The following is a 15,233-nucleotide window of genomic DNA, read 5'->3' on the forward strand; positions in this document are numbered from 1 at the left end:
GATCGAACCGGTATACCGATTTTTTTTTTAATTAAATTTTTTTTTTTTTTTTTTTTTTTTCAAGCAGGGCTCCCGAGTGTGGCCCATAACTGTCTGTAGTGCAACTTCAGTCCACCTGATAGCGATAATACACCTCTAAGCTGGTATTGTCAACCAGCAATGATACTGAATAAAAAGAAGCAGGACACCTGTGTAACAAACACACCCTGTATTTATTTCTCATAACTATTCAGCTCAACTTTTCTTCTAAACATCAAAATAATAAATGAAATAAGACTTCTGCCTATAGTGCAACTTGAGAAAAAGGCTAATAAAAACACAAGCAGTGCAATCAGAATGGATTGGCTTACAGCTGAGCTGCCTTATAAACTTCAAAACTCACAAATTCACACAATATAGGGCCTAGGCATGGGTCGGTTTGAACATTTTGAAACCGGTTCGATATTCCCCCAAAAAACATATCAAAGCGGCTGCAGTTGGTGGCGATAATGCACCTCTAAGCTGGTATGCTGCCAACCAGCACGAACACTGAATACAAATAAGCAGAACCTTTTAACTGTAACAACACACTGTTTTTATTTCTCATAACTATTCAGCTTAACTTTTCTTCAAACATCAACATAATAAACAAAATAAGACTTTTGCCTACTAGTGCAACTTGAGAAGAGGCTAATACGAACAATAGTGCAATCAGAATGGACTGGCAAAAAAAAAAAAAAAAAAAACTAAAAAAAAAAAAAAAAAATTTTTTTTTTTTTTTTTTTTTTTTTTAGGTTTTTTCGGTTTGCACGTGATCAAACCGGTTTGGGCTCGTATACCGAACCGAACCGGTAAAACCGGAAATCGACCCATGCCTACTCGGGACTAGTGAGAGAGAGAGCAGGCAGCAAAGCGTTCGACACACAGCCTGGTGACGCGAGGTTACTCACACACACCCACACACACACACACACACACACACACACACACACCCACACCCACACAGTAGCTGTGCAGTCGCAGCAAGTCTCTCCCTCTCCAAGCAACGAACACACACACACACACACACACACACACACACACACACACACACACAGACACACACACTGTGTGTGTTCGATCTCTCTTTCTCCATTTCCCTCCCCCCCCTCTCTCTCGCGCTCTCTCTCTCTCTCTCTCGGAGACCTGTAGTCTTACACGCACGCACACACACGGGACACACCCACACAGTCCGCGGGAGAAAATACACCTTAAAAACTAATTGATTCTCATGAGTTTTGCCATGACTGTCAAACCTAAATTTATATACTTTGCGACGTTCATCATTGTTCAAATTTGGCTGGTGGCTTATTAACATATATTCCTGTGATGTGATGAACTCAAAATGCTAAATAATAATAAAATATTTCTGGTTTCCAGGGACTTTAATCTATCTTGAACCTCTCAACATAGTGCTGTTTTTGTCTTTGTTTTTGTTCTAATTTTACTTTAATCATTTTACACAAATACGAACTAATATGTAAAATTGATACAAGTTAACTATTGTTATCTTGCATTTACTGTTATTATGTATATTTCTTGTCTTTATGTGAGATTTCTAGATAAGCCCGTAGTGGGTTTCTATCTCACGTGCACTTGTTTTTTTATTTCTTTGTATACATTTCATTTTCTGTTTAATGTTTGCTTTTAAAATGTGCAAATAAACAAACAAACAGACTTTCAGCTTTAATTTGAGAGTACTTACATCCAAATCAGGTGAACCATGTAGGAATTACAACAGTTTCTACATGTGCCCCCCCTTTTAAGGGACCAAAAGTAATTGGACAAACATCTTGCAATCGTCGAATGCGTTCTGAAGCACTTGACTGAATATGAGCAGATCATATTATCTGACACACTTCAGAATTTATTCTGCTGCTGTTGTCAGCAGTTGCATCATCAATAAATTCATGTACAAGGGAAGCAGTTCCATTGACAGCCATACATGCCCACGCGCAGGTCAATGGAAATTGATGGAAACAGTCATACGTGTACACGCGTGGGCATATGGCTGCTCATAGAACTGATTCCCTTGCATTTATTGATTATGTGACTACTGACTACAGCAGCAGGATCAATTCTGACGTGTTTCTGGCAATATTATCTGCTCATATTCAACCAAATGCTTCAGAACTCATTGGACGATTGGATGATTATGTTAGAGTAGTTTGTCCAATTACTTTGGGTCCCTCAAAATGTAATTTTGTACCCTTAACATGTAACGTACCCTTAACATGTAATGTAATTCCTACACTGTTCACCTGATTTAGATGTAAATACCCTCAAATTAAAGATGGAATTCTACAATGAAAGCACATCTTGATTGCTTCATTTCAAATCCATTGTGGTGGTGTACAGAGCCAAACTGATGAAGATTGTGTCTAATGTCCAAATATATATGGACCTAACTGTACAAGGAATTAGTCTCCGGTTTGTATTGCTCTCAAAGTACCGGTACTCACAGACAGCAAAAGGTATTATGCACAAGTTAAAACTGTCTGGAAACTCACTCATAGCATTGCCATACAAAATGCAATTTTCTAGAATAACATAATAAGGCCTAGATGTTTGTCGAATAAATCGTCAGCCGGGGATCAATAAATTACAGAATTATTGCATTATTAGTATTGATTATGATCATTCTTCTTCGAGAACCCCTCCCCAACAGCTAGTTTGATGATCTTAGGCCTTGACACTTGTTGATCTAACCCACACCCTCCTTCCTGCTGTTTGTCAGCACATCCGTAAGCTCAACAGCAGCTCCGAGGTCCCCAGGTACCGGCTCATGATGAGCGACGGCCTTCACACCCTCTCCTGTGAGTATCTCCCTGTCCTGTGAGTGTCTCTGTCCTGTGAGTGTCTCTGTCCTGTGAGTATCTCCCTGTCCTGTGAGTGTCTCTGTCCTGTGAGTGTCTCTGTCCCCTGAGTATCTCCCTGTCCTGTGAGTGTCTCTGTCCTGTGAGTGTCTCTGTCCTGTGAGTGTCTCTGTCCTGTAGGGATGGGTACCGAGACCTGGTACCAAACGGGCCCCGGGGCCGGATTTCGAGATACCGGAGGATCAATAAGCTTTCATGTTAACGGTTCTCTTATCGGTACTGGAGAAATTAAGAAAATAGATTTCCTATTTATTTGCTACATAAACGTTGTTTTTTCGCACCAACTCCGTAAGACATGCCTGTGATGTGATTTTTGCGATTTCCGAACGAGAAATGAGATCCAGATCCTCTTTTCCGCGTTGCTTTCTCTGTCTCTCATCAGACGAGAGACAGGCAGCTGCCAGCGAGGAGCCGACACACTGACTGAGGAGGGGCGGGGCTGGCAGCACACACACATGCACACACTGAAGGGAAGGCAGCTGAGCCGAGGAGAACAGAGACCGCAACACGTTAAGAAAGAACGGAGATGTTAGCAGAGTGGGTTAATGCAGCAGTTCTCGCGTGCACTCCCAGAGTAGCAGCAAGACGGAGGAAATAAATGTAAACGAGCAGTTTCTCTTTCTCTCTCTCTGTGCTTCTTTCTCACACGGAGCTGTCTATTCATTGACAATGACACAGGGTCAGAGACACACACACACATACACACATTAGTTTTCTGTGCATGTCATTGGCTGTCATCACCTGTGTTGCATTCAGGTAACATCGTAAAGTACCATGCTATACAATTGAGAGCATATTTCTCTTTGATATCAACAGGAGAGATCAAAAGTCTGGTTGTACTTCACTCGAGTTGATGCTGACAATTCACGTTGTCATAAGTGCGATAAATCATTCACTAGCAACGGTGGAAACACGAGCAATTTGTCTAAACACTAAAGTGCATCAAATAGGTACAAACAGAGAAATGCACAGTTTTCGACAAGCTAGCTCACACGACTTCATCATCTGTCAATAATGAGCCGGTTGTGGTTACCCATGATAAACGGACCCACCTCGTCATCATCAGGTAGGACTATGTGAACATGGATGATTAAGACGAGAGTAGCTACTGTAGTAAACCTTATCCAGCTGTTTGGGTGTGTTAATAATCAAAAACCCAGTCTGAAATAAATCAACAGAGCATCATCTCTCAGTTGTCCTAAAGAAATGATATTTCCAGAGCAGGGGGGGATATTTATTTGATTTGGGGGCAAGTGCAGCAGACAGATACTGTCGTGCTTTATTTATGCTTTCCCTAGCTGAATTTTGGTATTGGCAGTGGTAGGAGATCATTCTTATATAATGCTGGATATTTAAATTAATAATAAAAACGCACCCATTAAGATTTTGCAACTATTTTTTCTTTCTCCCCTTAAAAATAACGAAAAGAACCGACAACAACCAGCACCATTTTTTTCTGCGTGAGTGTCTCTGTCCTGTGAGTATCTCTGTCCTGTGAGTATCTCTGTCCTGTGAGTGTCTCTGTCCTGTGAGTATCTCTGTCCTGTGAGTGTCTCTGTCCTGTGAGTATCTCCCTGTCCTGTGACTGTCTCTGTCCTATGAGTGTCTCTGTCCTGTGAGTATCTCCCTGTCCTGTGACTGTCTCTGTCCTGTGAGTGTCTCTGTCCTGTGAGTGTCTCTGTCCTGTGAGTATCTCCCTGTCCTGCGACTGTCTCTGTCCTGTGAGTGTCTCTGTCCTGTGAGTATCTCTGTCCTGTGAGTATCTCTGTCCTGTGAGTGTCTCTGTCCTGTGAGTGTCTTTGTCCTGTGAGTATCTCTGTCCTGTGAGTATCTCTGTCCTGTGAGTATCTCTGTCCTGTGAGTATCTCCCTGTCCTGTGAGTATCTCTGTCCTGTGAGTGTCTCTGTCCTGTGAGTATCTCCCTGTCCTGTGAGTATATCTGTCCTGTATCTCCCTGTCCTGTGAGTGTCTCTGTCCTGTGAGTGTCTCTGTCCTTTGAGTGTCTCTGTCCTGTATCTCCCTGTCCTGTGAGTGTCTCTGTCCTGTGAGTGTCTCTGTCCTTTGAGTGTCTCTGTCCTGTATCTCCCTGTCCTGTGAGTGTCTCTGTCCTTTGAGTGTCTCTGTCCTGTATCTCCCTGTCCTGTGAGTGTCTCTGTCCTGTGAGCGTCTCTGTCCTTTGAGTGTCTCTGTCCTGTATCTCCCTGTCCTGTGAGTATTTGTGAGTGATTCAGTCCTGCTTTGCCCAACTGAGACAGCTAGCCAAGCTCAGGTCATTCCTTTCCTCTGCAGACATAGAAAAGGTCATCCATGCTTATGTCCTCCAGACTTGACTATTGTAACACACTTCATTATATATATATACTATACATATACTTCATTATATATATATACTATACTATACATATACTTCATTCTGCTATCAGCAAGCGAAACATCCAAAGACTACAGCTGATTACACGTCACCAGAGGGATGATGATCTCATAGCACCCTCTGCCTCTGTGTGACTGTCAGCTGAGGCAGGCAGTCTGTGTGACTGTCAGCTGAGGCAGACTGTCTGTGTGACTGTCAGCTGAGGCAGACTGTCTGTGTGACTGTCAGCTGAGGCAGGCAGTCTGTGTGACTGTCAGCTGAGGCAGACTGTCTGTGTGTCTGTCAGCTGAGGCAGACTGTCTGTGTGACTGTCAGCTGAGGCAGACTGTCTGTGTGACTGTCAGCTGAGGCAGGCAGTCTAGTCTGTGTGACTGTCAGCTGAGGCAGACTGTCTGTGTGACTGTCAGCTGAGGCAGACTGTCTGTGTGACTGTCAGCTGAGGCAGGCAGTCTGTGTGACTGTCAGCTGAGGCAGGCAGTCTGTGTGACTGTCAGCTGAGGCAGACTGTCTGTGTGACTGTCAGCTGAGGCAGACTGTCTGTGTGACTGTCAGCTGAGGCAGACTGTCTGTGTGACTGTCAGCTGAGGCAGACTGTCTGTGTGACTGTCAGCTGAGGCAGACTGTCTGTGTGACTGTCAGCTGAGGCAGGCTGTCTGTGTGACTGTCAGCTGAGGCAGACTGTCTGTGTGACTGTCAGCTGAGGCAGGCAGTCTGTGTGACTGTCAGCTGAGGCAGACTGTCTGTGTGACTGTCAGCTGAGGCAGACTGTCTGTGTGACTGTCAGCTGAGGCAGACTGTCTGTGTGACTGTCAGCTGAGGCAGACTGTCTGTGTGACTGTCAGCTGAGGCAGACTGTCTGTGTGACTGTCAGCTGAAGCAGACTGTCTGTGTGACTGTCAGCTGAGGCAGACTGTCTGTGTGACTGTCAGCTGAGGCAGACTGTCTGTGTGACTGTCAGCTGAGGCAGACTGTCTGTGTGACTGTCAGCTGAGGCAGTCAGGCAGTCTGCTTGCAGCTTGCGTGCCAGTGCAGCGTGAGCAGGAGGGGGTTTGAGAGAAGGGTAGCGATCGTTGCAAATGGCAAGTTTTGAACTGCGTATTTCAACAATCAATAGGTTTTTGTATCTACATTAAAGGAAGATATTCACACAGTTTTGGGTTGGTTATTTGTGACTATTTTAACATAGCGATTAGCGATTTGGGCGTTTGCTACCAGATGCGAGAGAGCCAGCCAGCCAGCCAGCAGGTCTGTGCAATGCGTTTGCCAGTTTTTGAAAGGTGCTATATTAATCAAGTTATTATCATTATTATTATTACTATTACTATTATTATTATTAAATTAAATATTTAAAAAAAAATATTAAAAAAAACAAAAACAAGTGCAGTGCCCGTTCCCCCCATGCACCACCCCGTTGTTGAGGCGGGGGGGGGCAGAATCGAACAAAGATTTATTAATAACAGAAATCAATGGGTAAACCCAAGAAGGACCTGGAGCACTCGATTCACTGGAATAAATTAAATTCACTAGTTGCAGACCAATGTTTTGACGCGACAGCAGCTTCATCAGAGTCAAAACCTAGGTTATATTCGTGCATTCCTTTATAACTGGGAACTGGTAATCTTACCGGTTCAAAGTTCATGAGCTGGGACGTGACGTCACTAGAGCTGGTATTTCCCATTCCAAACTCGTAGGAGCCTCAGCAGCCCCAACCTCAAAAATTCAAGATGGCTGATCCGCGCAACAACAGTAGTAGTAATCGTATAAATGCTATTTAGCACTTCTGTCTTGTTTGTGTCTCGTTAAATCAGCTGTACACACAGCACGGCCTACTTTTATCTGTGTGGACATGAGGCTGCAGTGTTTGTATGCGCAAAATGCCACGAAATGCCTTGTTATCAACTGTTATTGCTAACAATGGCTAGCGAGTGGATCTGACCAGTGAACAGTGAACTTCCCAGCTCAACTTTTCTGCAAATGGAATGCTAACAAAACGGATGTGACGTCATTTAGCCTCCACATCCCAGTCATTTTGCGATAAAGGAACGCACGATAATATAGTGCAGTGCCCGTTCCCCAGTTTGAAGTCGATCAGACGGACAGTCCTGGGGATATGTAAGCCGTGATCTTATTGGTCGAATTGCACAAAATTCAACACTGCAATTTCCCGGGTTCCCAGCAGCACGTTTGAGCATATCTGATGCCATCGCTGTCGTTGCAGCTGCCTGTCAACTTGCTGCAAACTAAATTACTGACAGCTTAGGTTACAGCAGTGCTAATATGAAGCTATCAGGCATTAGCATTAACTACCGTTTCTATTACCTATTACAAAATAGTGACGGCTGTAGTAATCAACGCTAGTTATACCTTTGCCAGCTCCTCACAGCAACCCTCATGTTACCACAGGTGACAGTGATGAGATGTGTGGAGTAATTGACTTGCTTCTGCAGGTTCTCTGCATCCTAATTTTATAAACGTTAACATTTATAGACAATCAAGATAGCTAACTTAGCTTCCTAGTAGTGCTAACGCAACGTTACTGTGAAGTTGCAACACTGCTTGCTTAAATACAATGTCTCATCTATACCAAGATCCCTTCCAGGGGAGAACTCAAATACAAAGTCACATTTTGTAGGCATAAACACAAGTAAAATCAAATCAAAGGAGGATTTCCTAACGCTAACGTTCATTGGAGTGATGTTCAGCCAAGACAATACTTTTATAAGCCCTAAAGAAGGACTTTCTACATTCTAGTCAGGTGATTTGATTGCAAACTCCTGCTTTAGGTGTCCTGTGAGATGTTTTAGTGATGTGAGATAACAGAAGAATGTACCTGTATGAAAACCAAACAAATCATGGAATTGATCAGAAAAGACGCTATGAGCCCAGGGCTCGAAAGTTTCTAAATTAACTTTTTTCAACATTGTCCCGGAACCGTCCCAAAATGTAGCTTAAGCCATCCCAAAATAAATGTTCCTACCCAAAATTTCAAACATTTCTTTTTCTACATACAATATTATTAGTTAAAATCATTCAAAGGGACCTTTAACATAAATAAAACATACTAATGATTAGATGTCCAATAATCAACCTTTTTATTGAAATTCACCTGAAAAGGGAAATGTATCTATCTATCTATCTATCTATCTATCTATCTATCTATCTATCTATCTATCTATCTATCTGTCTGTCTGTCTGTCTGTCTGTCTGTCTGTCTGTCTATCTACTGTATCTATCTATCTATCTATCTATCTATCTATCTATCTATCTATCTATCTATCTGTCTGTCTGTCTGTCTGTCTGTCTGTCTGTCTGTCTGTCTGTCTGTCTGTCTGTCTGTCTGTTTGTTTGTCTGTCTATTGTAAACAAAAAACACACACATTACAATTGCCCCTGTCTCCCCTATACTATCCTTGCTATCTCAGACAAAAATCACCAGTCAGTGGTTGAGGAGATTAGAACGTGGTAGAAAACAGTGGTCAGTGTGTCAGTTGACAGACCACTGTTGTAACCTTATCTAGTCTCTCGTATGCCCTTTCTTTTCTTTCCTTTTTCTATTTTCTGTATGTATTATGTTGAATGACCTTTGCAGTTGTCTTGTAACCTCTATGTTGTGAACCTGTATTTTCCTATTGTGTAAATAAATTTGTACAAAAAACAGAAAAAAAAAAAAAAAAAAAAAAAAAAAGTAGACAGACCACTGACTACAACTGCTGCTGGCAGATTATCTGCATCATGGAAGTTTAACGTTACTTGGCTTGTGTTAAATGACCCTAACGTTCATCAATTCTAACCGTCGCCCAGCTGTTTCTTTTCTGCGGAGACGTCTCGTTATGAATTGGGAACATACACAGGCTGCTCTCCTCTCCTCCGCTCTCCTCATGCTGTTCTCTGCTCCGGCCACAAGGATCAGTCAACACTCACAGCCTACAGGATTTCTGAAAAGTTCGGCGTGAAAAAGTCAGGCTCACATATCGCGCTGTTGTTCTACTTCTAAGTCTGTCAGTAATCACAAGTGAAATAACTTTACACGTTCTGATGCCGCTGAATTTTGGAAAAGGAGAGAAACTGTCTCTCAGCTGCTGCCTGCTGCAGCCTTGTAGGCTGCTCTCCTTTGAAGGAGCCTGGTGACGGGAGGTTTAGCTCGCCTCCTTTGAGAGAGCCTGGTGACGGGAGGTTTAGCTCTCCTTTGAGAGAGCCTGGTGACGGGAGGTTTAGCTCTCCTTTGAGAGAGCCTGGTGACGGGAGGTTTAGCTCCTCCTTTGAGAGAGCCTGGTGACGGGAGGTTTAGCTCTCCTTTGAGAGAGCCTGGTGACGGGAGGTTTAGCTCGACTCCTTTGAGAGAGCCTGGTGACAGGAGGTTTAGCTCTCCTACTTTGAGAGAGCCTGGTGACAGGAGGTTTAGCTCTCCTTTGAGAGAGCCTGGTGACGGGAGGTTTAGCTCCTCCTTTGAGAGAGCCTGGTGACAGGAGGTTTAGAGAGCCTGGTGACGGGAGGTTTAGCTCTCCTTTGAGAGAGCCTGGTGACAGGAGGTTTACAGAGCCTGGTGATGGGAGGTTTAGCTCTCCTCCTTTGAGAGAGCCTGGTGACGGGAGGTTTAGCTCTCCTTTGAGAGAGCCTGGTGACGGGAGGTTTAGCTCTCCTTTGAGAGAGCCTGGTGACAGGAGGTTTAGCTCTCCTTTGAGAGAGCCTGGTGACGGGAGGTTTAGCTTTCCTTTGAGAGAGCCTGGTGACGGGAGGTTTAGCTCCTCCTTTGAGAGAGCCTGGTGACAGGAGGTTTAGCTCTCCTTTGAGAGAGCCTGGTGACAGGAGGTTTAGCTCTCCTTTGAGAGAGCCTGGTAACGGGAGGTTTAGCTCTCCTCCTTTGAGAGAGCCTGGTGACGGGAGGTTTAGCTTTCCTTTGAGAGAGCCTGGTGACGGGAGGTTTAGCTCTCCTCCTTTGAGAGAGCCTGGTGACGGGAGGTTTAGCTCTCCTTTGAGAGAGCCTGGTGACGGGAGGTTTAGCTCTCCTTTGAGAGAGCCTGGTGACGGGAGGTTTAGCTTTCCTTTGAGAGAGCCTGGTGACAGGAGGTTTAGCTCTCCTTTGAGAGAGCCTGGTGACGGGAGGTTTAGCTTTCCTTTGAGAGAGCCTGGTGACGGGAGGTTTAGCTCTGCTCCTTTGAGAGAGCCTGGTGACAGGAGGTTTAGCTCTCCTTTGAGAGAGCCTGGTGACAGGAGGTTTAGCGCTCCTTTGAGAGAGCCTGGTAACGGGAGGTTTAGCTCTCCTCCTTTGAGAGAGCCTGGTGACGGGAGGTTTAGCTCTCCTTTGAGAGAGCTTGGTGACGGGAGGTTTAGCTCTCCTTTGAGAGAGCCTGGTGACGGGAGGTTTAGCTTTCCTTTGAGAGAGCCTGGTGACAGGAGGTTTAGCTCTCCTTTGAGAGAGCCTGGTGACGGGAGGTTTAGCTTTCCTTTGAGAGAGCCTGGTGACGGGAGGTTTAGCTCTCCTCCTTTGAGAGAGCCTGGTGACAGGAGGTTTAGCTCTCCTTTGAGAGAGCCTGGTGACGGGAGGTTTAGCTCTCCTTTGAGAGAGCCTCGTGATGGGAGGTTTAGCTTTCCTTTGAGAGAGCCTGGTGACGGGAGGTTTAGCTTTCCTTTGAGAGAGCCTGGTGACAGGAGGTTTAGCTCTCCTTTGAGAGAGCCTGGTGACGGGAGGTTTAGCTTTCCTTTGAGAGAGCCTGGTGACGGGAGGTTTAGCTCTCCTTTGAGAGAGCCTGGTGATGGGAGGTTTAGCTCTCCTTTGAGAGAGCCTGGTGATGGGAGGTTTAGCTCTCCTTTGAGAGAGCCTGGTGACGGGAGGTTTAGCTCTCCTCCTTTGAGAGAGCCTGGTGACGGGAGGTTTAGCTCTCCTTTGAGAGAGCCTGGTGACGGGAGGTTTAGCTCTCCTCCTTTGAGAGAGCCTGGTGACGGGAGGTTTAGCTCCTCCTTTGAGAGAGCCTGGTGACAAGAGGTTTAGCTCTCCTCCTTTGAGAGAGCCTGGTGACAGGAGGTTTAGCTCTCCTTTGAGAGAGCCTGGTGACGGGAGGTTTAGCTCTCATTTGAGAGAGCCTGGTGACGGGAGGTTTAGCTCTCCTTTGAGAGAGCCTGGTGACGGGAGGTTTAGCTCTCCTCCTTTGAGAGAGCCTGGTGACGGGAGGTTTAGCTCCTCCTTTGAGAGAGCCTGGTGACAGGAGGTTTAGCTCTCCTCCTTTGAGAGAGCCTGGTGACAGGAGGTTTAGCTCTCCTTTGAGAGAGCCTGGTGACGGGAGGTTTAGCTCTCCTTTGAGAGAGCCTGGTGACAGGAGGTTTAGCTCTCCTCCTTTGAGAGAGCCTGGTGACGGGAGGTTTAGCTCTCCTCCTTTGAGAGAGCCTGGTGACGGGAGGTTTAGCTCTCCTCCTTTGAGAGAGCCTGGTGACGGGAGGTTTAGCTCTCCTCCTTTGAGAGAGCCTGGTGACGGGAGGTTTAGCTCTCCTCCTTTGAGAGAGCCTGGTGACGGGAGGTTTAGCTCTCCTCCTTTGAGAGAGCCTGGTGACGGGAGGTTTAGCTCTCCTCCTTTGAGAGAGCCTGGTGACGGGAGGTTTAGCTCTCCTCCTTTGAGAGAGCCTGGTGACGGGAGGTTTAGCTCTCCTCCTTTGAGAGAGCCTGGTGACGGGAGGTTTAGCTCTCCTCCTTTGAGAGAGCCTGGTGACGGGAGGTTTAGCTCTCCTCCTTTGAGAGAGCCTGGTGACGGGAGGTTTAGCTCTCCTCCTTTGAGAGAGCCTGGTGACGGGAGGTTTAGCTCGCCCAAATTGCAGGTGTGTGTTTCAGGTAGAAAAATGCAAACATCCATTTTACAATCTTCGTGTGTTAGAATTCCGAAGACGTTTAACGCTTTTGAAGCCTACATTTGGAAAAAAACTCACAGAATAATGAGATCATATAGCATGTCCAGCAGTGTTTTTGATAGATGATTTGTTTATTTAGACGGGACAGTGCAAAATTAATGGACACAAAGAACATAATCAGAGTGTAAAAATTGCCGGATTTAGCACGAGACTCGAGCACGAGGCTCGAACACGTTGCACATGGCACGAGGCTAATTTCCATCCGTAGTCCCCAAAACAAACAGGACATATGTGGACATACCTACATACAATACAATACACACAGACAATACATACATACATACATATGCAGCCGGCAGTATTGGTTTCTAAATATACTCAGATTTGCAACATGAAACATGAAACATTATTACTGTTTTGAACGAGTAACAAGGCACACTTCAATATTATACAGGTACAATCCATTTGTTGAAAAAAGTACAGGGATTACAGTTAGAGATGGGCCGATACCGATCCTGGTATCGGTACTTGGCTCCGATACCGTACTCAAGGACTCGTATCGGTATCGGAAGAACGTCCAGATACTCTGGCCCGAGTACACTGCAAACAGGAGGTTACTTTTTGCAGTGACACAACGGCCCATAGATGGCTCCGCCTCCGCCTACCATTGAAACGTGCGCGCGGTGCTGCCTGCTGCTCAGCTCAACAAACAACACACGCTACCTAAATGAATGAACATGCAACAACATGTCGTCTTCACCGGTTTGGACCTTCTTTAAGATAGACGATGACGACAATAGCCTGGCGAAATGCAACTTATGCGCTGGGAAAATATCGAGAGGAGGAAAGAAAGTCAGCGCGTACAATACCAGCAACTTGTTAAAACATCTCGCGAAGAAACACAAGGCTGAGTACGCGGAGATTAAGGCTGCTAGCGCTGCTAGGCTACAACAGCCAACGTTACGCCAAACACTCCAGAAGCGAGAGAAAATGTCGAAAGACAATCCGAAGGCATTGGAAATAACAAAGGCTCTTACCCAATTCATTGCCCTTGATGACCAACCGTTGTCCATCGTAGATAACTTGGGATTCCGAAAGCTGCTTAACATTTTGGAGCCCAGGTATGCGATTCCAGGCCGTAAACAAATCGCCAAGACCGAGTTGCCCAAGATAAACAACTTTGTGAAAGAACACATACAGAGCTTGTTGTGTGGTATGTCGTCGGCTAGTTTCACCACGGATATTTGGAGCAGCAGCGTGAGTCCAATGTCCCTCATCAGCCTAACTTGCCAGTGGGTAGACAGTGAGTTCAACCTCCGGAGAGTTATGCTCCACGCAAAACAGTGTCGTGGGTCACATACAGCCGGTGTAATAGCTGACACGTTCAACGGGATGCTTCAAACATGGAAGATTACAAAGGCAGCTGTGCACGTTGTGGTCCGAGACAATGCCTCGAACATGAAGAAGGCGTTCGCGGATGCTGATTTACCGAGCATTGGTTGCGTCGCTCACACACTCCAGCTGGCTGTCCACGAAGGCGTTCTTGCTCAGCGAAGTGTTTCAGATGCCGTAGCAGTCGGGAGAAGAATAGTTGGCCATTTCAAACATTCCCCCTTGGCGTACTCCCAGCTTGAAGATATCCAACTCTCTATCAACCAGCCTGTAAAACGTCTCCAACAAGACGTACAGACCCGTTGGAACAGTACTTTTTATATGCTGCAGTCCCTCATTGAGCAGAAGCGAGCCCTTGCATTGTTTGCGGCAGAACACAACCTCCCCGACACCCTCAGTGCAAACCAGTGGAGTCTCCTGGAGAAGACCATCGCTGTGTTGTCTCCCTTTGAAGAGTTAACACGACAGGTACATAATTTTTATTTTCAATTATATTCTACTCATTGATATGTTTTTGAATAGCGTTGTCTATGTGTCTGTCATTAAATGTTTTGATGAATTGAGCGCTATAATGCTTGCGTTTAAAACCCTCTTAGCAGACCTTTTATTGTAGGCCTACTGTAGCCTACGCTCCTGTGCTTGTCTTTGCAAACTATTAATAAAGTATTCGTTCAATCAATTAAAGGTGAGCAGCGCCGATGCATCAGCATCAGATGTGATCCCTGCCGTCACAGTGCTTCAAAGATTGCTGGCCAGAGAGACAGAGGAGGACCGTGGAATAAGAACGATGAAGGAAACCTTACTGCAAGCTGTGAGGACACGCTTCAAGGACACAGAGGACAATCCACTCTACTGCATCGCGAGCATACTTGATCCAAGGTAACTAACTACTTATCTTATATTGTATTTATGCAAAAATAGGAAAAGAGAAATAGCCACTTAATTTATGGCAGGACATGTACAGTATGTGGCTATAGTTTGAAGGAGGGAGAATATGCAAAATGTTAGCCTAAAAGACTTAATAGGCACTAGGCTGCATATTCAATTAAAAAAAAAAGATCTATAGCTTACCTGATATTATTGCATAGTACAGTAGTTCTAGTTTTTTGTTTATCTGTCAATACAATATACAATTTTATTGTTGCTTGCTAAAAACGCAAACTGTAAACTATTGTAAACTAAATAGTTCGATTCTCTCTATTCTGCTCTTCTCTTTTGGAGATATAAGGATCGTTATTTCTCAGACTCCAACACAGCCAGGCTGGCCAAAGAGATGGTGGTACAGGAGCTCCAGAAAATATCTCGTGGGGAAGCAGCACAACAGAGGGACCACCAGGAGATGGAGGAGCCACCTGTCAGAAGGCCACGGAGGGACCAGCCCTGCAGCAGTCTGGACAGTATGTTTGACCAAATAGCAGAAGAACGTGAATCACAGAGCAGCAGCAGCACTCCAGCGACTGCTGCAATCCAGCTAGATACATACCTTGCAGAGCCCACAATTCCTCGAGAAGACAAACCTCTCAAGTACTGGCTTGGTAACAAAACGCGACTTCCCACTCTGGCCCAATTGGCACAAAAATACCTCTCAGCACCATGCAGTAGTGTTGAAAGTGAGCGGCTTTTTAGCTCAGCCTCAATCATTCTAAATGACAAGAGAAATAGGCTCACAGCTGAAAATACAGAGATGATTCTTTTCATAAAAAAGAACCTGCCACTTACCTTTCCAAAAGAGTCTGACC

The 15,233-nt window shown here is 45.3% G+C and overlaps 1 protein-coding gene across 2 annotated transcripts in view; it reads left to right on the forward strand.

The window, feature by feature from the left end:
* Positions 1–15,233, forward strand: part of LOC310778117 (replication protein A 70 kDa DNA-binding subunit-like) — a 167,660-nt gene that overhangs the window by 16,489 nt on the left and 135,938 nt on the right. For both annotated transcript variants that reach the window (XM_083638457.1, XM_083638458.1), the window contains exon 3: positions 2,756–2,834. In XM_083638457.1, coding sequence (XP_083494583.1) covers positions 2,756–2,834 — 79 coding nt within the window. The remainder of the gene's footprint in view (positions 1–2,755; positions 2,835–15,233) is intronic.

This window comes from Poromitra crassiceps, assembly GCF_964638095.1.
Source record: "Poromitra crassiceps genome assembly, chromosome: 1".
Lineage (NCBI taxonomy): Eukaryota > Metazoa > Chordata > Actinopteri > Beryciformes > Melamphaidae > Poromitra > Poromitra crassiceps.